General features: G+C 45.6%; 1 protein-coding gene across 1 annotated transcript in view; it reads right to left on the reverse strand.

Annotated features, from left to right (window-relative positions):
* The window catches only part of tanc2b (tetratricopeptide repeat, ankyrin repeat and coiled-coil containing 2b), an 89,255-nt gene that overhangs the window by 32,029 nt on the left and 32,054 nt on the right, over positions 1-25,172 (reverse strand). The window contains 2 exon segments of the mRNA XM_034570886.1: positions 3,500-3,648; positions 8,563-8,679. Of these exon segments, the coding sequence (XP_034426777.1) occupies positions 3,500-3,648; positions 8,563-8,679 (266 nt within the window).

The following is a 25,172-nucleotide window of genomic DNA, read 5'->3' on the forward strand; positions in this document are numbered from 1 at the left end:
CCTTTCCAGCCCCAGCATTGTTCGGGCCCCCTGCTGTGACCCTCTTCTGCTTCGGTTCAGGTGAGGAGACGAGAGACCACGGGGGGGAACAAAATAAAAAAACACTCCGCTGGAGTCTAATCTGCTGCTGCGAGGACCCACAGGTGCACAAACACACAGGCACACGTAACAAAGAGATCCACGCATACACAGGGATATACAGAAGCACAAGAAAAACAAGGAATGCCGAATATTTGAAACACAGAATCACAAGGAGGTGTCTATTCAACAGTTAGAGAGAGAGAGAGAGATCAGGTCAATGCTGGGGTGAAGACGGACAGAGAACAGGAGGAGCAGCGAAGTCTTGCTTAGATCAAAATTAAAAATTAAGTCTTGTTTCATGTGCGAGAGGAAGACTGACAGGATGCGCTCAGCTGATACCCACACCCACACGTTTACAGTCAGGAGCTGCACCTCATCATTATTTTCATCATCGATCGATCTGTCAATTATCTGCTGGGGCGGCTGAGGCTCGTCAATCAAACACGTGGTCAGTCGGCTCAACTCCACTTCCTCCCGTTCTCAAGTGAAACTCAGTGAATTAACAAGCCCCTGTTGAAAACTGTAGTCATGCACACTGAGGCTTTAAAGCTTGCTCACAATGACACCATGTGCTCAGCAGGTTGTGACGTCGTGTTTTCATTTGAGAAAAAGCCCTAAAAAAAGCTGCAGCTGATGGGGCTGTCATTAGATTTTGGGCCGAATTTGATCATAAACCAAAGTTTTGGACGGATTAAAAAGTCGTTCATGAGATTATTCCAGTTAATCCTGTGGGCAAATCTGAATTTGAGCACTTTATTTAATGGCGATCGATTCAGTCAGTTTTCAACCCATTTCACTTAAAACCAAATGACTGGAGCTGAAACGGAAGGGAGAGTCAGAGGATCGGCGTCAGGATTTATCCTCAGGAAACCAGGGATATCTGGAGCAAAATGTCACAGCGATCCATCCACTAGTGTCCAAAACAAAGTGCTGCCCTGATCCATCGTCATCCCTAAAAGCTGCACTGCGAGCAAATCCCAAAAGATCCAGACTTTTATTTGGATCGACATCAAATTGCAGAAACAAAAGCTCAGCCGTGCGTTCTCCCTTGTCAACGATAATGTTCAGTTTTGATCGACACTGTCAGGAAGGTGTTATCATAATCTTATTTACAGCCACTGGACACAATCAGACTGAGGGTTTTGCTCCGTCAATTTACAAACATGAGGCGGAAGAATATTAGAAACACACGTCGATATATTGTAAAGCTTTCCAACACAACATGACTCGCTAGGAGCTCAGTAATAAGCACTCAGATCTGTCAGAAACAAAACACAAGCACTGGCCTTGACGGAGTGTAAATGGACAGTTTTTATAAAGCTCTTTCCCAATCTTATCCACCATAACGTCGCATTCACCCAACAAGGGGGTTCAGCATTTAGCCCGAGGAGACGTTAGTGGATGAGCCTCTGTTCCTCCTGAGCCACAGGATCACACACAACATCTGTAAACACATCATCAACACGCTGTCTATCAGGACATGTGACCTCTAGCCCCTGCTGTCTGTGTCCAACTGATTGACTGAGAGAATGAGAAACAACTTGCTCTTTCATTCACCGGTGGACTCTGCTCTCTTAGTGCATGGGAGCGCTCGAGTGTCATGTTTACAGGAGCTTGACCTGGTCGCAAACTGAACACACACACACGAATGGATAAACCTTCAGACCTCTGCGCGCCCTTCGGCGACAGCGCAGCTCCATCCGGCGGGCTAATGAACCTCGTCTTGTGCAGGCCTGACCTTAAACGCCACGCGAGAATTGGATTGAACTTGGGAACGCTGCATCTATTCGGGGAGCGAGAGCACGAGAGTACGAAAGGCAATTAACTGCAGTGTGTCTGCGAGTTAAGGTCACCTTGTTCCTTCAGCTGCTGAGGTCCTGCAGACGTCAGCTACTGAAGGAATTTAACCACGACGATAGGATATGAAAAATAATGTCAAACCCTCAACCTGTGGTTCCTTTTTGTGATTTTTACTGTTGATTACCTACAGTATAATATACAATGTATATATATGCTCCAAATTACACACACTAAAAGTGTTTTGTTGAATTTACTTAATTTCATTGTGCCAAATGGTTGCAAGAAATATCTTCATGTAAATTTAGACACATCTTTTAAGTTGTCTACGAATAATTTTTAAGTGAAGTCTAAGTTAAGTGTACTTGTTATGTTTTAGATATATTAATATAAATATATCTTAATATTTAAATTTTCAGCTCAACTATTTTTGAGTATTGTCTACTCAATTTTTTTATGTTATGTATACAAAAATATATTATGTACATTCAGTTTAATTTAATTCTACATACTAAAATTAAGTTTTTTTAAATTTAAGATTTTTAGCTATTTTAATACCTTTACTTCCAATAAATATGATAATTGGACAAATAAAGCAAACCCAAATATCGTCAACTCTCATTTAGATTTTCTGATCCATCGAGTTTCGTGGAAATCCGTTGGCAGAAGTAAAAACGTTACTAACTTCCTGTCGTCCACTGAAAGCAAGTAAATCCTAAATAAATGACAACAATACCAACAAAAGCCTGCTCTCTTATTTGCTCATCAGATGTTGTTCTCGTAATCTTTTGCTGTCTAATGAGTCAAACAGATTGACAAAGTGTAGAACAGCATTTGGAGCAAATATCCACACTAATACGTTTGTGCTGCGTGAACGATTCAACACGGTGCTCTCGTATGAGTCACGTCTCCAAAAAGTGCCGCTTGAATAAACCTCTCTCAATTCAAACACCCCCACTGCAGCGCTCACATGGAGCACAGGCAGACCATCAGCCTGTAATCGCTTATCCACACTGCTTTAGTGGAAACCTTGTACCTGAGCCTGCTCCAAATACTTCATGCAACAGTTTCGCCCCCTTCTTTCCCCTCCCCTCCTCCTCGTTTCTCCCTCTCACTCTGTGTTTCTCCCTCAGTTTGGGGAAACTCACACCCGTCAAATCAGGTTTAGGTAGAGAAACGAGGGGATCTGCTACAGGGCTTCAAGCAGGATCCTTGTGCCGAGAGCTGTTTGTTGCACAACTGGTAAATAGAAAGGTTTGGGTGCAGGAGAGAAGCTTTAGGAGCAGCCTGCTGCAAGTCAACATCTGTTGAATAGAAATCTAGTTACAGATATGTGATGTTTTATGGAAAGGCAGGAATGAATCGTGTCTGAGAATTTCTGTTTTTTCCTGACTTCCAAAACGAGTGCAAACAAGGATGTTACCAAGATAAATGTCAAAACGGATCAAGTTCCCAAGCAAAACCTCACCTTTATCATAAAACCTTATGATAAAGCATATCAAGCGTTTAGGTTGATTGATTGATTTTTGACACCAGTCCAACCACAAGCAATGTTTCCAAGTCTCCTTTTTTACCCCGAGGCTCCTGGAAAGGATTTCTAATTCATTAGCGGCACCATTACCTGTCTCGCCTCGGGTTCCTCCATGCTGTACTGGTTGCCGGCTGGCCCCTCGCTCGCTTTGTCTCCCAGAAGGAAACCCAGGCGCGTCATCAATGTGTTGGCTGCCTCATCCACCGACGGAGGGGGGCCCAGCTCCCGGCTTGACTCCCCTGCAGAGGCAGAGCGATGGGAGGAGGAAGGAGGAGGTGGAAGAGAGAGAAGACGAGAGATGAAGAGAGAGAGAGAGAGAATATGTGTCAGTGGTGGGCAGGAACACAGCAGTAGCTTTTTTTTTTGACATTTTCACACGGCTCGAAAAAACCCACTTAATTCTCTCTTTCTAGAAACACACGCTCTTCTTTCACAACGGACCTGGACAGAGGATACACAGCACCTGCGCTCAGGAAATGAAATGAAAAACACCCTACCTGAGTTTTGCTGGAGCTCAGAGCTGTGCATTACACACTCATTCCTCAACAGCTGGACTTTTTTTTTCGGCGTCTGCTTACATAAAGTCCAAAATCCCTTCAGCCACAAGTACGATAATCCGTTCAAACTGTTTATAAAAGCCCCCTCTCTCCACGCCGACGAGCAAAAGCCATATCGACACTGACGGCAACTCCTTCCGCACCACTCGTCACCACTGCGCCCTGTGTAATGAGATACGCCCTTCACCTGGTGTGTGTGTGTGTGTGTGTGTGTGTGTGTGTGTGTGTGTGGGAGGGAGGGAGGGAGGGAGGGAGAGTGAGAGAGCAACGGCGTGTGACTTTTCAAGACAAAGTGGGTGTGTATCCACCTCCTTATCCTCCTTATCCTGTTTACAGAGGACTGCGAGCACTAAAGAGAGAAAAGACAACACCAGGGAGAGCCTGCGTGATGATCAGATGATCAAAATACACACACAGACACACACACGCACGCACACAAGCAAACACACGCTCATGGAGCTGAGGTATTTCAGTTGCCAACTATGAACCCGGAACCCAAAAACTAAGATCCCTTAACAAACTAATCTCTTTTTTCCGTGTTGCCGGGTTACTGCCCAGCCCACAACAAGCCGTCACCTGTGGTGTCGTGTTTTTCCAATAACACCTGGCCGTGGCGCCCCCCCCTGAGGTCCCGACTATATCAAATTCAATTCAATGTCACTTTATTCACTAGTATCACTCTAATTACTCTCCCTGGTCGTAGAAGGAGTAACTGGTGGCGAAACACAAACAGCTGTAATTGGATTGTATCAACCGCTGAATTGGCCTCGACATTGAGGACATTGACGGCGACAGAACGAGATGGCTATTTGTTTAAATAAGCTGTGGCGAGGAGACAGCTAGCAGCCGGGCTAACCGCTCTCTGCTGCTGCTGCTCCGCTCCTCGCTGGGTTTCCTGCAGGACAGGTTGAACCAGACTGACAGGTAGCTGCTGCTGAATCCTGACTGACAACCAATAGACAGGCCCGGCCACAGCTCCACCTCTCTGAGGACAGACAGCTCGTCTGAAGCCTGTGGGCCTCTCACTCTCGCACTCGTCTGCTCAGGGAACCTGCAGACAGACGGGCAATCTAAAGCTTGGACTCCCCTCACCGCTCGCCGGTGGACGGACAGCCAGGCCAGTCAGGGTCCTGGTTCCATTTACTCTAAGAGCAAGCGAGGAAGACGGGTGTTTCCTGAGGAAGCTTTGAAGCAAATGGAGATGACATGTTGCTGTGCCTCAAAAAAGAAAACACACGCACACACAGCAGCCACCAATAATGAGCTAATCACAGCATATTAGGTCCAAAGCGGCTAATTACGTATATGAGCTCTGATGAGATGGATATGGCTGCTCAGTAATGCAGCTGGATACACTTAACACGGAGCTGAATACGTTTACGAAGGCCTCCAAGGTCACAGACTCCCAGAGGGGGGGGCAGTAATGGAGAAGCTGCAGGTAGATGGAATCAGATGGATGTTGCACCTACATCTAATATCACAGGGGAACACGAGCGAAAAGCAAAACGTCTCCTCGTTGAACCTTGCGTGTGCGTGTGTGTTCCAGTGTGTGTGTGTGTGTGTGTGTGTGTGTGTGTGTGTGTGTGTGTGTCTGGACATGGAGGCAGTGAAGGCCTCCCAGTTGACAGACTGGCAGTAGTAAGCAGTGAATACATTAGCACTGATTAGTCAACTGCTCCTTGGGGGGGGGGGGGGTTTGTGGTCGTGACTGTGATCAAGCTCTGTCTGTCTCTCTCGGCCTCGGTGTGAGTGTTTGTCTTCGTCCCTCTCACCCGTCTCTTTGTCTACCTGTCGCTCTCACTTCCTGTTCCCCCCCGTTGCCCTTTTCTTCTTCTTGTGTATTACGTTTGTGTGTGTTTCTTCTCATGTGGGAGCAAAATCCTTAATCTGGACGCTGAAGCCCACAGTCCCTCCCTTCTGCTAAACATAGACCGTCCCCTTTGTGCATCCTGTAACTGTCACACTCCAAATAAAACCTATAACACAGTCAAACACACGATGCTGCTGTCAACTACACTGTCAAAAAGCTGTCAGAATAAAAACTGAATCTAAACGTTTGATTGGATGATGATAATAAAGACCATTTCATCTACATCCTGTTTTTAAACCTTCCTCTGAATGTAACCAAACACTAATGAGTTACTATCAAAGAGGAAACATACAGGACATTACCATAATGCTTTCGTATTGATTTCTTTGTGTGTATGGGTTTATTTTTGTTCTCTGAATACACATGATGACAATCACACGCACGTCCTCTCACTAACGCCACCGGCGACAAACATGTAGACGCGACTTCAAAGCCTCACGACGGCGCCGAGAACACTGAGACACTCGACCCGGGAGGAGCGTCGTCTCTCATCACAGTGACACCGTGAAATCCTTAATGAACACATTTGAATATGAAAAAAAAAATCTTATTTTTCTATTTCTCTTACACACACACACACACACACACACACACACACACACACACACACACACACACACACACACACACACACACACACACACACACACACACACACACACACACACACACACACACACACACACACACCTCTATTGGATTCCTGAGCTGCGAAGGAGACAGATGGTTGCCATGGCAACTATCTTTGCGCGCAGCTCGGAATATGTTTCTGTGCAGGCGCATTCCGCTTCTACCCCCGGACCGTCCGCAGATCTGCCCTCGCGCAGCCGAGAGAGAAGGGAAGCATGTGTGCTGCACGGGGGGGGGACTGGAGGGGACAGGAGATTAGCATCAACGGGGGGCCCGGAGCTGCAGGTGAAGATGAACCATGCGGCGGCTCCTGGTTCACCTGGGGATTCTAACTCAGTCCACACAGAAGCCAAAATGCAGACGAGAGGAATCCGTCTGATCAAAAGGTGTAAATACATTTGCAGAGCGGTAGATTCACACTTGTTCCAGAGCTTCAGGTGTAATAAAGATATGAATAACAACGAACAGATATTGCACGTGTGCACTGGCAACGACATCGAGGGGGTGGAAGGCTGATTTAAGAGATAACAGGAGTGAATATCACATTCCTCATGTGCACGGTTTTCTTATCTACAAAACAACACTTCGATGTCTCAGGTATAAAAGCACAGCAGGACTCAGGATTAGTATCCACACCTATAGTCCCCGCTACTTGCTGTAAGCAGGTTGAGCTCTAACATCATTAGAAAAGCTTTCACTCCATAATGTACGGAGGACGGCTGGAGGCGGATTTTTACAAGCGAACCTCACAAATTATTCACAAACCATATTTACGACCCCGCAAATCTCTTTGTGGGCTCGTAACAATCAGCCGATACCTGACTTCCTTCCAGGCAGCAGAGAACGTCAGCTGCAGGGTTCGGAGCGGCAGCGCGATCAGATGTTTAAGTCACTGCCCTGCTGCGACTGGTGCCAGCGAGTCCTTGTTAAGAGCTAAGATGTCCATCTGTCCACCTGGGAGGTGTGAGACGTCACGCCTGAAAACTCTCTCCCCCCCTCTCTCCCTCTCTTTGTCTCGGCCCTCCTGGTTCAGACAGCGGGCTCCTGTTGGTGATCAACTGTTGTGCTGCCTCCGTGTGCAGCAGAGATTACCACTTCAACCCCCGAAATGTCACATCTGCAGCAGCTTATAGCCGCTCATCGCAACCGATAGATTATTCCAAAGTCGGCTTCGCGGGAGTGACGCGAAATAAAGCGACAGTTTTTCCATCCGTGGGATTTCCAACATGCATGTAAATCCAGGTGCTAAAACTAAAGGTTCCATCCTGCGGTGCTACAAAGTATTTAGACTTATCTACTATACTATATACTCTAATACAGATCACCTACTTAGACCTCCCATTGAGCAGAGACTCAGCAGAAGAGGCTGACAGATGGAGAAAGCTGGTAGCACCCTGTCAACCATTTCCCTTCTAAGTTACGACACTTAAGCCCTAACATCCCATCACTGTTTCCCTCGAGTCTTCGTCCACCTCGGGAGGACGTCTCAGCATCGTCCTGCTCCGCTGTGGAGACCGAGGGCCACCAGAGGTCGAGCCAACGAGCCGGGTCAGGAAGCTGACGCTGCGTTTCTCAGCAGCAACAGGAAGAGGAGAGGCAAGATGAGAAGGCAGATATACCCGAACCAAATCTCAGCAGAGCGCTATCCTCGAGTGACCCTTTTTACTGTCCTCCCTCCGGTGAGAGGAGGGGTTTGACAGGGACGGATAGAAAGGGGGGTGGGGGGAAATCTGGACGCGGGATTACAGAGCAACCGCCGACTGTGAACCGAAAACGGCAGTGCCACCTAAACAGGCTCTGCGGCCGAGGAGCTGAGCGGAGTGGGGAGGCAGAGGGGGAGGATTAGAGCGACGGAGAGGGAGGAGGAGATGACGGTGGACACAGTGGGCACCAGCTACTCCATTAATGACCTTAGCAATGTTTTCATCTTCACAGCAGCCTGCACCATAACTGGCAAAACCGACAAATGATCCTCATCGCTGTCTGTATGTGTGTGTTTCTCTCTCTCTCTCTCTCTGACAGGAACCGACCAACGAGGAACCGACATGCAGAAAAGCAACACAGCGGAATGAGGGATGAGCCGGCCAAAAACTTACCAGGGCAGTATGTGTCCAGGTCTGGATTCTTGGCAGTGGTGCAGGTGTGTGTAGGGGAGCCAAGCTCTGATTGTGGAATGCGCGGGCTCTCCACAAACTTTGCTTTCCGCAGAGGGGCTGGGAGCAGAAAGCATACACACATATAGAGAGTGAGACAACATGCACACACACACACAGACACACACAGATCAGGGAGATGGAAGAAAGAGAGGAGTGACAGGGACAGGACAGAGAGGGAGGAAGACAGAGAGTATGAACTTGAAGCAGCACACTGATAAAATGAAGACATCCTCAAAGCTCTCTGAGGCAGGTTTGTATTCGTCTCGGGTCAAATAAAGCTAAAGCAGGAGCGAACAAGCAGAGTGGGCAGTCGGGTGCTGAGCTAAAGCGAAACCTCTAAACCAGAAGAAGCTCAATGCACCAACTGAAAACTGAAAATATAGTTTCAGAAAACTCAAAAGATGGAGTGCAGAGAATTTGAGATGTTCCGATTCCAGTGTCGGACCAAACCAATACCACGTCGTTATAGTAAATTAGTTTAACCAAGATTAAACTGCAATCTTCTTCTTCTTCGCCACTTCTTTGTGGCTCAAGCATTGCCGATCTCATGAAGCCTTTTTATGAATCATCACACGAAAGAGCACAAAGACTTCACCAAGGCCAAAAGGAAACCCATCGTTTAAACGGCGCGATAAATCCGACTAAGACCCCCCCCCCAAAGGAAGAGCGCTAACTGACAAACCTGTCGTGTTCATTGTCGTGTATTCTTAGATTTATCTATTTGTGTTCTTTTTCAGTTAATTCTGTCTCTGTAGATAATAAAAGAAGTTCTATGGCATTCATTCTTTGTATATATTTGTTTTTCGAAAGGGTTTAACATGAGCCAGGTCGTACAACAATAATACTGATCACTTCCATACAGGATTTCACACAGCTTTAAATACATTGTTATTTCGGCAAATGCACTGGTATCAGATCGGCACCAGGTATCGGGATCGATATCAGGAAGGTGAAAGTGGCATCGGAACATCTCTGCAGAGAAAACGCCCGCTGTGTCAGTTCCTCCAATGTCATGATCACACCGAGGATGCAAATGAGATCTGTTTTGGGAATGTCCTCACGCCTGAGTCGAGCACAAAGTCTGAGACATCAAACGAGCCCCTTCACCACCAAGTTCACAGCGACAGAGGGAGGGAGCGCTGAAAGCCGTGGGTGCTGGTTGTGACACGATCTTTTTCTGGGTTCTCGGGCACAGCACAGGGATTCACAGCGCTGTTTCCCACGCCAGCTTATAGTCTGCATATGGTGAGTGCGTGTGCAGTGTGGCGGCGGCAGCAGTAAAATGAGAGGAGTCTTATAGCCGACAATGTGCAAACATCCATTCAGTGTAATCCTGCAGTTAGTAGAAAAACATTGCAGGTTTTTTACTGTAAATCACAGATTGTGTTTGAATTATACGCAAGACTAGTTTCTTTTATCTAATCTTTTTTTTTTTGTACTGCTGGGGATGTGGGACGGGCAGGAGCTCAGCATAATTTCTCCATAATGGACTAATCTGGTTGAAATTAGGGGTTTAAACTCGATTATGCACTATATGCTGCAAGTGTTAACCATTCATACCGCGGGTGAGTGCACATGTCCAAAGCTATCGGCTGCAGCAACACGGTACCGGAGCAGGAGGAGCAGGAAGTCACGAGGAGCAGCTGAAACATGTGTTCAAGCAACGACGACTAGAGAACAAGCACAGGCTGCTTAAGACCCGTGTTACAATTACTGCTCGTATATCGTACAGTACGTGATCGTGCGTGTGTGTAATGTGTAGTTACCCCTCCGTCTATACACTGTGTGTCTTAGTTTATCAGAGAGACATTGGTTAGATCAGACCAAACTGCAGCTGTACAGATTTTCTGCTTTATGAATAAAACACAACTTGAGTGTTTTTAATGTTGTGGCTGATCTGTGTTCATCTATTCATTCTACGCCATCGGTAATGTGATTTAAAACCCTACAAATGTTGAACTTTCAATTACTTTCGCTAATTCAATGGGTTTTGAAAAGGGCTTCGCAACATATGGCAGTGATAAAACATCTCCACCCATAGGGGAACATGTAATCCTTCATTTTTATCTGCACGGGACCAAGGGCTCTGTTTTAATGATCTCAGCTCTCGGTCTGAAGCACATGGAGCGAGTGCGTTTAGGGCGTGTCCAAATCCATTTTTGTTAGTTTAACTGCTGCAGGTGCATGGATCAGACTCGTGGTGTTGTAATTAATCATGTGTGTGTGTTTTGCGCAAAACATGGAACTAAGGAATTAGAGCAGCACCCCCCCCCCCTTCTCCTAAATACCCCCAGTGTGTTTACACGTCAGATTGTTGTTATGATAGGAGCTTTGCACCTGCCTATGGGTGCATGCGTTATCTCATGCACCTGAAAACACTGCACCACTGACTTCACCATCATCTGTTTTTTGTTTGGCAAAAGTGAAATTGCTTCCCACTGTTTAAAGACAGCGACGCAAAACAACAATGAACCTGACCACAGCTCATTTCAAGACCAACACGCCCATGGGTGCTCAGACGGCTGCAAGTATCATTTACTATTTGAACAATGACGGCGCTTGACAACTAGCGTCGCCCTTGGCACCGCTTTGTGCCGACAAGTCTCAGCCACACAACCTTAAAACTTCTATCTTTGTGAAAGCGTCTGGCCAATGTCCTTGTCTAGTTTTAAATTTTATGGATTTACTTCTGTTATGAAATGAACTTTATTAGTTAGTGAGGCCGTACTGCACAGTGATGCTTAGAGCTACATGTGAACATGCTAACCTGTTGTTTATAATGTTGGAATTATCATTGTTTAGCATGTTAGTCTAGAGTGTTAGTGTCCTTAGTTTTGCAGGCACTTGTTCATAAAACAAATATTGACAACATGAAACTTTCACCTGATGTTGGTGCTGGACTAAGGTTTTTAAAACATTCCCGTGGAGGGTATGAATGTCCTTCAGTCAAAGTACAAACCAACCAAGTGACAATTTCATCCCTAGAGACAAATCATTCCTGTGGCTGAAAGAAAAACACAGAAAATCTGTCAGAGATGATAAACTGACAAATAATGTGATGCAAGCACCAGGTATTTTTGCAGCGCCCCATATAGCAATGTTTTTCAACCAAAAGAATCCCTGGATCCAGATCGACGCTAAAAACGACTTGTTCTTTGTTTCCTTGTGTTTCTTTGTGCTTCCAACAAAACACAGAAATCTGTTGTCAAGATTTGAGACATTCTGCTCACTCACATACACTCAGTCAAACAAACAATAACAAACTCCACTTGGCAAGGGGCAGATAGTTCTGTACCGGAGCTGCGTGCATGCATGAGAAGTAGATGTGTGCACTTGACACACACACACACACACACACACACACACACACACACACACAGAAATAGTGTTAATACTCTATGTGCGTGTGTGTGTGTGGTCTGGAGAGGACTCTGGTAATCGACCACATCTAGGAAGGGAGCCAGCACAGATGCCACAGTGAGAAACTACAGCTGACAGCCAGGAGGAGGAAGGGACCTGAGTTATCCACGACTGGATCCACTGCAATGACAGAAACCATGAGGGAGATGCACATGATACATTCTGACATGGTACCTTTCTGTCCCTGCTTGAGAGAAATCCACATCAGGCCACTGAAAAGGTGGAAACATATAGTTGAGCTCAGTATTCTTTACCAAAGTCAATCAAGTCATTTCTCTATTTTCTCCTTCACACCACAGCCCTGACTTATATCATTAAGCTGCTCTTGCACCTGCACTGACAAGCTTGCAACAGCTTGTAACCAGCTACAAGGTGAGTGTGAAGGACTGAGCCTTCACGTGACTGTGTGTCTGCAAGGGCATCAGCACAGAGATACTCGTATATATATATATACACATGCAGAATCAGATTTTGCATTTACTCTGCAGTTTTTAGCTCCCGTGCTGCTGAACATCTACGCTGAGAGACTACGACTTTCTTTTTTTTAAACATTTTATTCCTCCTGCAGAATATCAATTTCTGGATAAACTCTACGGTGGATGGGAGATTACCATTCCTTTTGTATTTGCCTCCCTGATCTCACCTCTATAAAATGGTGAAGTGACACTGTCTATTGGAGTAAATCCCCTCTGTAGCACTGGCTCCACGAGACTAAATCCCAGGGACTTCTCTCCTCTCCTGTTGTCACTGTGTGCCAGGCTGAGGATGGGTGACAGTGTGATGGATGGCAGCAGGCAAATCCACTCCTCTAATGAGCTTATGAATAAATATATCTAGTCCGGGGCGTGCAGATGCACGTGGCCGTGAAATAGATATTTGTTACATGCGCTGGATGTGAGGGTGTGAATATGAATATGCATGTGGCACGTATGCAAGTGTACATGTGAGATTAGAGTGAGAGAGGGGAGGCGATGCAGAGAGAGACTGGTGTCAATAAATAGGCTACACAGCAATGTGAACATTTAAAAGAGCTGATCTCTATTCCCAAGATTGTCGAGCGAGCGCACAAACACACAGACACACACACACACACACACACACAATGCCTTTGGTGAAATTACCAACACAAAAAAAGAAAAGCCCTAAGTCAATATTGTGATTCAAATTCATGGGGTGTTGTGCATATGAAAGAGCGAAGCTTCGTTTCAACGTGACAGTCCCCTCAGACACAACCTGGGCTCTCAACAAACACATGACAAGACGTGAATATGAATCGGAAACTCTTATATGCAACGCACAGTTTCTCATTTGCTTCAGATAAGAGGCCGATGAGTGCACAGACACATTTCCATAGCGTCGCAGTATTTGTCTGCAGTGTCTCAGTTACATGTCACCTCGGGCACACGCTCAGACAAAGACATGTGCCCACACGTGCGCGCACTAACATACGCACACACACACATATATAGAACAATAATGTGGGTGTGGACGTGTATATTGCCCAGCTGTCTGCAACTCAAGCACAGCTCTACAGAAACCAAACACGCTGCCCTGGTCGCTATGGCAACAGCGGAGCACGGGGGAAATGACGAGTCCTGTCCACTTGTCTGAGGTGGCGGCAACAAATGCAGGGAGACGGAGATTCCACCGACACTGAAAGCTTCAAGGTCCCAACGCATTTGCTGAGATATAATCCCAACAACTTGTCGGTATTGACGGTTCTCAGCTGCTTCACGGGACCAGGTCTTCCCCTCGTCCTCGCTATTCGAAGAATTCAGCTCAGAAAGACGCTGCAGCCGACACTTTGAGCTTTGTAGCTATTAAACCAACATTATCAAGCTTCTTTAAAAATGTGAGGACAACGAAGAGGCCTTTACAGGTAATTTACATATGTTTGAGTTCCTGCATTTATAGAATATCCCCCAATAGAGCTGGAAGAATGTATTAAAATCTTCAAGATCAAGATGATAAATCGTATATAGAGGTGGAAAACCCTGCCTCCTCCATGTTAATAGAAGTCAAAAGTCAAAGTACACTTTCAATTTTAGTTATTTCTCGTCACACGGATGTATGTTCACATTATTCCAGTCAATTTGGTTGTAATTAGTTATATGATCAAAATCTCCCCTGATCACTACTGGGCTGACTGGTTTTAAATAATGTCTATGGCACAAGATGGCGACGTTCATATCCAGGATATTCTATGATAATCTATGATCAAGACATTGTTTCAGTGACAAACAATAATAAAAGATATGGATAATATTGCCCATGTAAATGGTACATTTATTTTGAATGAATCCAACAAACAAACAAACTATCGTCAATAACAACATGACCTCCTTGGCAAAGGTAAACATGTATTCGATCATGTGTCGTCTGTGAAAAGGTCGAGCAGGACTTTGAATACAATCTCTTCGACAACAAAGCAGGTTGTTAACACGGAGGCTTATGAATTCAAAAGAGATGCAAGTACAAAAGATTTAGTCAATTCAATTATAAACATTTTAATCTTCTGTGACTCATTTGATGCATTTTCCATGAATAAAATCACACAGATGTGGCTGATAAACAGTCGGGGACTTAATACTGAACACTGCTGTTTCATATGAATTCCGCCTGTTTTATTAATGTCTGACCCAGAGGCTTGTTCCCAGCGTGTGTACAGTTATCCGGCTCAGGGAGCTCAGAGGATTTTCGTGCGCTCGTCTTGTTGACTTGTTGAACAAAACAATGCAGATGTGCAACACAGCGAGTCGTTTCAGTCCCAGCCTCAAAACACAGGCTGCTGACAGTCAGCAGCAAGTGTAAGTCCATTAGCTTGGCTGCCTCTCCCTCTTTTGTGCATGCGTGCGAGTGTCTGCGTGGGAGTGTGTATCCATCATTACAGCCCTGGGAGGATTAGCCAAGCAAGGTGAAGCACAGGCAGAATTTTAAGAGGGCGGAAGGAGGGGCTGATGTTCTAAGAACCTTCATTAGACGAGCTCTCCCTCGCCCCAAAAAGCCGTTAATTCAGCATTTCACGTAACCTCATTGAGCTCGGATGCTGCTCACCAGTGATATCAAAGCTGCATCAACAAATGAGCAGGATAATGTGGAGGCCCTGGATCTAGGCAGGGGGGAGATGTTGTCGTAGGAGCTGTTCATCCACCGAAGAGTCCGAAAGCACAGAGATCTTTCACAAAGCTTTTTGAAAAGAAGTTAACAGTGAATCAGAGTTAGCTTCTGCTCGCACGGGGCTTTCAAAGCAGTTCCTCAAGTTACGACTGAAGTTGGACCCACATGAGGAACATCCTCCATCAGCAGTTGAAGCTTCAGTTTTTTTATACACATTTTTTTAATCCAGCTTGTTATTATCCCTTGTTGTACATATATAGCATTTTAAAATGTTATTTATCAAGTATGTATGTTTTTTTTACAATCCTTATTCAAGAGAGTCTTTCAGGACTTATTGATTTCACGATCAGATTTTGAAATGCTTTCACTCAACCCCTGCGCTTGCACTCAAATAACTCCTGCTTGTGCTTTCACTCAGATATTTTCTTTCTTGGACAGATTTCCAGCTCGCCAGCTTCAGCTCTTCTCCTCGCACTCAGCCTGATTCTGTTAATCAGCAATCAACTAATAAAATGCCAGGTGTTGACAAATGTAACTGTCCTGCCCTCGTTGTGGCTGTGTTATCTTTACTTCTTTGAGACTCCGGTACGGGTGGTTACTTAAACTGGGTTTCCAGCAGAAACCGAAGCAGAAGCAACAAGGAGAAGAGCTGGAGCTGAAGATATCTGACAGGGTTTAAAGTTAAAGCATTACAAAATCTGACCGTGAAATTTACAAGGCCTGCTCTGAAACTCAAAGACCACACTCTTGTATAAAGACAGGAATAAAAACATAGTGTGGCGTTTTATTAAAATTCACCCAACTGAACCTTGTATTTGCTCCGAGATGCTTCATTTTTTACCGTCACATCTCTTGGTCCCTGTCGTGTGTTTCCTCTTCACGTCCATACTGAAAGCTTTGTGGCCAGCTGTCTACTCTGGTGAACAATCCCTTCATTCTTGAAGGACTCCGCCATTATGTCTCCGCCGTAGCAGCTCGGGCAGCAACTGTTAACTTTCTTTTCACATGGTTCTGCTCCTTCTGTGACAGAACGACTCGGAGGCCTGACTACGAACTTATCACACGCCCCCCCCCCCCCCCCCCTCGTCAGCAGGGGGGCCACAGAGGCCGGCTCTCCTGAGGTCTGGGGGATACACCAGCAGAGCTATGAAGTTAAATGTGACACCACTTTAACAGAGGGAAAGTAGCGTAATTGCCAAGGACACCGCGGTCTAATAATAGCCGGGCTGCGTTGACCTCTGTCCCTAGTGGAAGTATTTTTAACCTGCAGGCTGCACATACCCGACGACCACGCCCTCGTCATTGAGAAAATCAGGACGAGCTTTGAGTTTTCTCTGCTGCTTTTCAATTAAGGAATTCAATTAAAACAACTCCACAAAAGAGGAGATGCTCTACATGACTGAGTTTTAAGGCTTCCAATTAAGCTTCTGATTAAGATGTTGAGATCATCTGCTGCTATATTTAGCAGGACATGAAATGAACAGCAAAGCCGCCGCCGCCGCCGCTGCCCCTGAATTCCTCTCATGTCTGACAAACGCCGTAATCAATCGTTGCTCTTATGCAACCCCGCAGACATACAGTAGTTAGCAGACTGACTGCAGCCGCACAAAGTCAGAGCTGTGATCCAGACAAATGCCTCATAGCGGTTCAGCGCCCTGAAATGACTGAGCAAATAAGTTAACGGCAGACAGACGAGTGATGAATGCTAATGCAGAGGCTGGTGTCATTGTGCAGTCGTCTGGAAGGGGTTCGGATATGCACGGACACGCGTACACACACAACAACACACTTCTCGAGGCCCCTGTGAGTGAGCGTTTGCGTATATCGCAGGAAAAATGTTTGCTCAGCTCTCCACCACCAGCATTCACGGAAAGCAGTGAGGTGGTGTATGTAACCCACTGCTCTGTTTTGTAAGCAAATCATTATCACGGCTATTAATAGCACACTGCGGGTTTCTCTTTTCCACTTTTTTCCCCAGACGGTGCTGCTAAAGATCCAGGTAAAACCAAACGTAAGCAGCAGCCGCGCTCAGGGGTGGTGAGACAGTAATAGTAACTTTATTTATACAGCAGCTCTCATGCAAAGATACATATACCTCCGCTAAGCCCCGTTAAATTCAATGCAGCCACACAAAAATACACACACTCATACATATCAGAAATCATAGAAGTCCAAACAGTATTTTGTCTGAGAACTAACAGACAAACAAACAAATGCCAATGAAAACCAGGTGGAGTTTAAAATATGGGTTTTCTCATTGAAGAACATAAGACAGAGCAACTTTTTCTATTCTAGGATCAAGTGGAAAAGCTATTTCAGAAAAACGCAACCTCTCCAGTATAAGAGAAGTGGGGATGATATAAGGGTGGTAGGTTGTTTAAAGATAAAACAAACAATAAGAACCAGTTCAGCCAGTACAGAGTCACTAGCTTAATGTGCTCTTTTCTTTGAACATTTGTTAAAGCTCCAGGAGAAGCGGTTATCTACGTCCCCACAGCTAAAGACTCTTGATATTATTATAGCAAATTGAAATTGAAATTAAGATTCAGCTCCCCGAGTCTGAAATCGCTGTTAATTCTGTGAATCTTGGGCTGATGGCAGAATATTTATTCAAGTTCACAAGTTCATCTCTTTCAACTGAGTCCGACGTGAAGAAAATCCGTTTTCTCCTCCTTTAACTCTGGAGTTTCATCTGCCTCTGTGAATTTGTGTGGTTACAGAATTGGTATGTTCTCTAAAAAGTTAAATATTAAACTGTGTATCGTCGGCATAACTGTGTAACGACACTGATCACAGTACCAGGAGGTATCATGTGTAAAAGACAGTGGGCTGAGAAGAGTTCCTTGAGGAACACCAACGTCATCATCACCAAAAAAAAGTATGTTAAGTAAACGAAGTGTCACGGTGGCTTGTCAAACACAGACTCTTTGTTTGCATCAACAAACGGTCTCAGTTTCTGCAGGGCTATTTCTGCTCTGTGGCTTGTTTGATAACTATTCTAAAACTTTTGCAATATGCTGCTGTCAGCGAGATGACTGGGCATGTGGTTAAAACAGCTTTCTTCAGAAGTCTACCAGGAGAGGGAGATAACAGATGCGTCTATAATTGTACGGTCGGCACTTGACTGGGTTACATTTCTTCAGCAGAAGGTATACGGGAGCTGTTTTGAAAGCTTTGGGGGAACAGGCCTAATTGCAGGTTGTTACCTGGCACAGACACTAGAAGCTGACTTACTGGAGCTCGGTCCTGGGGGGGGGGGATCGAGAACACAAGAGGGTGACTTCATCTTGCTAATGGCGGCACTGACTGCAATTTCCCTCATCATAATAAAAGACGGTAATTCTAGATCCCAGGGAGTTGTTACCCAAGTCGAGCCATATTGCCTCTCTCGTTGACTTATTCGGATTCTATTGAAAATGCCGCCTGACGATAACAGAAAGTCAGCGGGTCGCGCGATTGACGGGGGATCACCGGGGAACACGACACCCTCCGACGAGTTCAGGGCGACCCCGGCGTGCGGCCCATGATTAGATTCTTCTTGTAACATTTTTCACGGAGAAAACAAAGTGTGGGGTTTAGAAGGACAGAGGTGTTACCGATGTGTGATTTACAGCCGGGGCGTCTTGCATAGAGCTGCGTGTCGCCACCTGTCAATAGAGTCGCTAAGTGGACAGCTTTAGCAATCAGGTTTCGCCGGTGAAACATGAAATTCAGATGCCGTACTGTCACTACACGGGGAAAAAACATCCTATAATGAAGACCATATTCATTTTCAGAATGAGTCCAACGAGGTTTATTCCGCAGGAGGCTGCATTTCAGATGCTCCGACATATTTATTTCATAACTTATCTGACGCTCACAGGCCATTTGTCTGACACAGGCTCAAAGGGATTGAAGGGAGGGGGAAATTGAGCAATTACATAAATCAATATCACTCTGAAGCGCAGCAAAAGGTATGCAAGGTCTATTTGGCGGATTTTCAGGGGAAGTGGGCGACAACGATTGAGAAGCCCCGGTTTGACTGATTTGTGTTAAACATATATCTGTGAACTCGCTGGCGATGACGTGGGCCACAACTCGGGCAGAAGCGGAAACGCAGAGATGAGAAGTAACCTTGGAAAGACACTGTATCACATATCCTCTCTGATAAAGGAGCCTATTGCGAACACTTGTCGGTGCCTGTTGAATAGCTATAACTATCTTTTTCAGACATAACAACTTCTTGCATTAAATGTCTAGAAGGACAGGGAGAGCAGAATCATGTGGAAGGACGCTCTCCATCATCATGGACGACCCCTCGCCATCAGGTTCAAACAAACCCTTGAACCAGGAAACACTCATGAACACAATCATGCCTCTTTAACCACCCTGGAATCTGAGTCCTTTGTGTCATTGGCCGACACGTCCTCAATGACAGCTGACATGCTCAGCTCATCAAATCACTCTCCAGGTGGTGATGCTAAGTGGTGCGAATACCGACTGTGGGCGCCTCATCAAAATCCATTCACCTGAGACCGGCGATGGCAGCTGCTGATGAGGTGCTTGTGTTTTGCTGGCAGATAGTGTTATTGAGACATTTTGTTCTGTTCACACACCAGCTAGCAGTCCCCTGGGACGAGGCAGGGAGGCAGGGAGCCTGCAGCATTGGAGCTGGAAGTAGGAACCACATCTCGGCACATGACGGGGTGATTCTGGTACACAACAACAAGCTGCCGCTGCTGCTGCTGCCGCCGCCGCCTGCACAGTGTGAGGGGGGGAAACTATCCCCACCAACCCGTTTACGCAACCGTATGGTAGATATGAGGCTGTGCTCTGGAAAGAAAAGTGAGACGCACAATAACAAGAACAAGCACCATTAGCCACCCACAGCTTGTGCTTGGACACACACACACACGCACACACACACACACTCAAAGACAATTGAATGCTCACCCACGCTGACGCATGAAACAGACCAGCTCGCCACGAAAAATAACACTTGGCGTTGTGGTTGATTCACAGGTCCTCGAGCCTACATTGTCATCACAGTGCAGCCCTTTGACAGATGCATCATTTTATGGAAAGAAATCACTTTCCCGCACTCCTCCCGTTAGCCCCACATCCGCATGAACGTCATTCGATACGGCGACTGGCACCGCCGCCCCGGCTGCGGGATCAGAGAGCGGACGGAACCAGGAGCCAGCTCGGGCCGGGCAAAGGTTGAGCAGCAGGTGACAAGGGGAGGAACGGTTTCTCAGGCACAAATGGAGGAATGGAACAAGCAAAAGAGGGTGTGGCAGCGCTCACCATTCTCAAACCAGATCTCGCATTCCTGAAGGCTGGAGTACGGCACCAGCTCCCCACCTTCCCCCTCCAGCGACACGAGCAGTCCTTCCTCCCTGAGCGATGACCAGTTCATCAAAATCAAGAAAAGAAAAACAGGAAGAAGAGGAACGTCTGCAGCGGAGCAGGGGAGGATGAGTGCGGGGGTACAGATGCTCTCCTCCTCGCTCGTCTCTCCTGTTTCCTTGCCGAGGAAATCTCCACAGGTTTCAGTGCTGATGCTGCCCGCTCAGTTCAGTCGCAGTAAGTGATACGGAGCCAGGCAGATATGGTAGTGACGGGAGGAGCGAGAGAGGAGGAGGAGGACAAGGATAGAAAACGGAGGGAGGGAGGCAAAGGGAAGGAGGAAGGAAGAACGCAGCAGTCACTGTGTCACTGGGGGAAAGCGGGGGGGACACAGAGGTGACACTGGCAGCACGCACCGAGGGCTGAGCGGCGACCGAAACCTTCGCCGCTGTATGAAATAAATAAAAAATAAGAAAGAGAACAACAAGGCAGAACAGGGAGTTTCTCCCCGAGACGAGCGCAGATAGGACCGAGCTGCCGGTGGAGCTCTCCGTGACTGCATCAGCGCTTAGCGTGTTATGTATAGATGTGAGAGGCGCTCGCTCGCTCGCTCCACGGGAACAGGAGCCCAGGTCTCCAACAGATGAATGGTGCAGTGCTGCTGTTGTCATGGCAACCGCGGAGCAAAAAAAAAAAAAAGAAAAAAAGGAGGGGGAGGAGAAGGGTGGGTATTGGGGGAGGAAGGAAAATGGCATAAAAAAAAGAAAAAGAACGGAGTGAGGGAGGACTGGGAGTTTTTTGCCGTTTGTGGACGAAGCGTTAGGGAGACATCGGACCACGAGTGGGGGTGGGGGGGTGAGAGAGCAGGGGTATTATTTGACAGGAACAAGAGTTTCAGTAAAACCTACTCCATCTTCCTCTTGGGCTCAAGCATCCCCGTCTGTCCTTGTTTTACCCTTGAAACTGTATTTGTACAGCTGCGGCCATGTTTTAAGGCTATTTAAGGGGCTCAGGCCCTCGAAGGGACCAGAGTTTATTGGGGAGCGTCTTTGTTTTTGTCCCGGTTCATATCCGTTACTTTGTAAGCCTGCTGTTTTCAAAGTATTTCTCTTTTATTAATCTCCTCCGGTCACACTTATTTCCCCAGGGCGACATCGACCAACCCCTGAAAATGTTGCCAACAAGCCTCAAAGACGGTGACAGGTCAAAGTTTTTAAAGTGCCACGTCTCCCTGAACCTCCAAATCCTCCTCTCATCAAACTGTCGCTGCTGTCAAACGTCTTGTTTTTCTGCCGCGTTGAACTTAACATTTACATCTGAGGAATGATACGAGCGGAGTGTGTTGTTTGTGTGTCGCACGTTGTCAACAAAAGGCAACAGGATCCAGTGGAATTACAAGTGGGGGTGGCTGATCACATGCTCGGCTTTAACTGTAACACTATTATCACTAAAATAAGCACAGATACACTCGCTCAGGGGAGGTTGCATAAGTGTGTGTGAGAGACAGAAGCAGAAAAGAAACAAGACTTTTGTCAGTGGCTGGTATTTGTAAGTAAAAAGACCTTTAATGAATGAGAGCAGTTAGATGTTTACTCCTCTTTATTCCCCTTGTTACATAACTTGTATTTTTCCTAATAAGCAACAATCAGTAGTTTGATTTATGTTAGAAACTGTTTAATCTTGAAAACTTTAATTAGTTGTTTTGTGTAATTCAACATTATTCCCTTTGGGTTTTATAACTAAAAACTATTTGTTTTCTAATGATCATTGATCTCTTTGTCCTGATATCAATGCACATGATTATTCTTTTAATAACAGTGTTTTTCACAACATCTTTCATCAATAAACTTGCTTAAAGATAAATTACTTTTGCATCTCCGACGTGAACTTTAGATATTTTTTTTAAATTCATGTCTAAACTGAACGATGAAGTTACAGCATAAACAAAACCCTCTGATGAACTGCAGCATTTCATACGAAGCGCTGCATATTTGATTTTGTGTATCAAGATTTCATCAAACTGACGTCCTTCCCTTTCTCTGATATTTGCAGTGAATGTTTTTGGTTTGTTTGCATCAGTCGCTCCATCTTTCAGCTGTTGACCTGTTCCTTCTTCTTCTCATATTCTGCAACAAATGTCAGATACAGAAATGTTTTCATTCGCTCCAGTGACTTTACATTGACGTGCTGTTGCATATACGCGGCAAAAGGCCTGATGTTTACATCTAATAGAGAATAATGGAGATTTGCCATGATATCTCATCACTGGAAGATCCAGACTATTTGGCCGAGGACTAAACTATGACAAGAATGTCTGTCACAGCACTTAATCCAAATGGTTCTTTAGTGCTCCTCCTGAGGGCATCGTACTTCCATTTCAATTACTCCTTTCTGCACTTAACCGTCACTCTTTGTATTTCACCTGTGACAGTGGAGCTGAAAATGTCACATTTCCTTTCAGCAGAACAAATGATTCGGAGGGTCCGTGGCGGCCGGGACGGCTGAAGCAAGAAATAATGACAATAATTGAAGAGCGGTTTCTCTCTGGGCGCTACGCTGGATAAGGAGGCGTGGAGATTGAGATGTCCCAAATGTCAGTGTTCATCTGGAATATTCACAGAGGATACAGATGCCATATAAACGCGGCGCTGGGTAAGGAGGCGTGGAGAGAGGGAGATTGAGATGTCCCAAATGTCAGCCTTCCTTTCCAGGAAGCACCGAGCGGACAGGATATCGTAAAAATGCATATATGAGTCGAGGTGGTACAGAAAACAGAAGTGATGGATTTATACACGTTAATGTTTACTGATGCAGCTGAACATGTTGCTTCCTGACACCTTCACTTTAGATCCTTTCACTAATAAATTACTTTTTACTCATTACATTTATCAGACTGTTGTAGTTACTAGTTACTTTGCAGGTTAAGATTTTAAATACAAATGAATGCATTGCTATAAATTTAGCTACCCAGCAGAATATGAATATACAAAGCAACATAAAAATGCTAAGTACATGATGATACTATTGGTTTATGCACTGATTATCTGGGAATACAATGAATATAATATGATGCAAGAGCAAATAAGCAGGAGCTCTCTGATTGTTCTACTTTAGGTGAAGATCAGGGCTAAAACTCATCAATTCATATATTTTCTCATTTAATCAATTAGTCATTTAGTTTAAATGAGTGTCAACATTTCCTGAAGCTCATCACGATGTCTTCAGATGACTTGTTTTGCCTGAACAGTTCAAAACACCAAGAGAATTAATTTAATATAAAGTTTAGATGATGAAAAGCAGCAAATTCTCACATCCGAGAGGTCGGACTTACTTGGTCGATCTCATATCTAAATACAGATAATCAGATAATCATAGCAGGGCTGTCGGACAGATTTCCTGATTATAATCCACTGTATCTAGATGTGGCTCAACAGGTGATCCCGCACGTCTCCATTCGGAAACAATTATCTTGCCTAAATGAAAATAGACTCAAGAAATAAAAAACGTTCCCAGAAATGCAGCATCCGTCACAAGCGGCTACTTCACCAGAGCTCGTGTGGTTTTTTTCGCGCGGGTCCTTTAATAAGACCACCCACACGATGAGCTGTGAAACCTGACGAAGCAGTTCTGCACACAGCGCCTCGTTCATCCCGACCGTCCTCACTGCTGCTGAGCACTTTCATACCTTCATCATGTCCAATTAGAAGTTAGCTTACTGTAGTGTATCACCACTTCATTCATATACTGCTCTCACGGTAAGCACCACGGAGACAATGAATTTCAGATATTCTCATATTACTGTAATAATTGCAGCAGGAGTAGGGCGGCGGGGCGGGGATGAGGTGCTATAATTAAATCACATCGAGCCTCTGTTTTTCTCAGATTTTAAGGCCAAACGCAATTTTCTACCTTTGCGTTGCAATCCGCGGGGAGGCCGTAATTGTATTGATTGCTGCCATTAATTAAGAGAGAGCAGTGTAATCTGGAGAGAGTTGTTGAAATAATTCCATTTAAATGTTTCAGAGTGGAGGAGGCCCAATCAAACCTTGGAGGGGGGGGGGGGGGGGGGGGATTAACCCTCATAACAATCAGCCGCTGAGGTATCACTGCGAGACGGAGCAATCTTTGGCCCTCAGGGTCTCAGGGATGACGCTGAATAAAGGGCAGGACGTAAACGAGGTAAACAAGGGGGGGGGGGGGGCAGGAACCTGCGAATGCTGAGGATCTGAAACCAGGTGAGTGCGTACTTTACTTGAGTATTTCCATCCCATACCACTTCTGCCCCATCACAAATCACAGAGGGATATTGTACTTTTCACGCAACTGCATTTATGCAACAGCTGTACCAGGATTTTAACATTCATCATTACTGAATAAACGAATCAACATTGCACAAGTTCTTTCTTATTTTGCAGGGACCTTTGCGGATAGTAGAGATGTTCTTATACCGATACCAGCATCAAAAATACCTCCAATACTGCAGAAACCCACCTCTTTAAAGTAGTTAGTAGTTGTTAGTTTCACCCAGAAATCACCTCGACTTTGTGCGTAATTTCTGGAAGTGTGACGTCAGCCGGAGCGAGATAAAACGTTGACGTGTGGCGCACTGTTTGACACTTAAAGGTTGTTTATTTTTATCAACTGGGGCTGCATTTCAGCATCTATTGAAAGGAAGTCACTTTTGT

Source organism: Hippoglossus hippoglossus, chromosome 19 (assembly GCF_009819705.1).
Source record: "Hippoglossus hippoglossus isolate fHipHip1 chromosome 19, fHipHip1.pri, whole genome shotgun sequence".
NCBI lineage: Eukaryota > Metazoa > Chordata > Actinopteri > Pleuronectiformes > Pleuronectidae > Hippoglossus > Hippoglossus hippoglossus.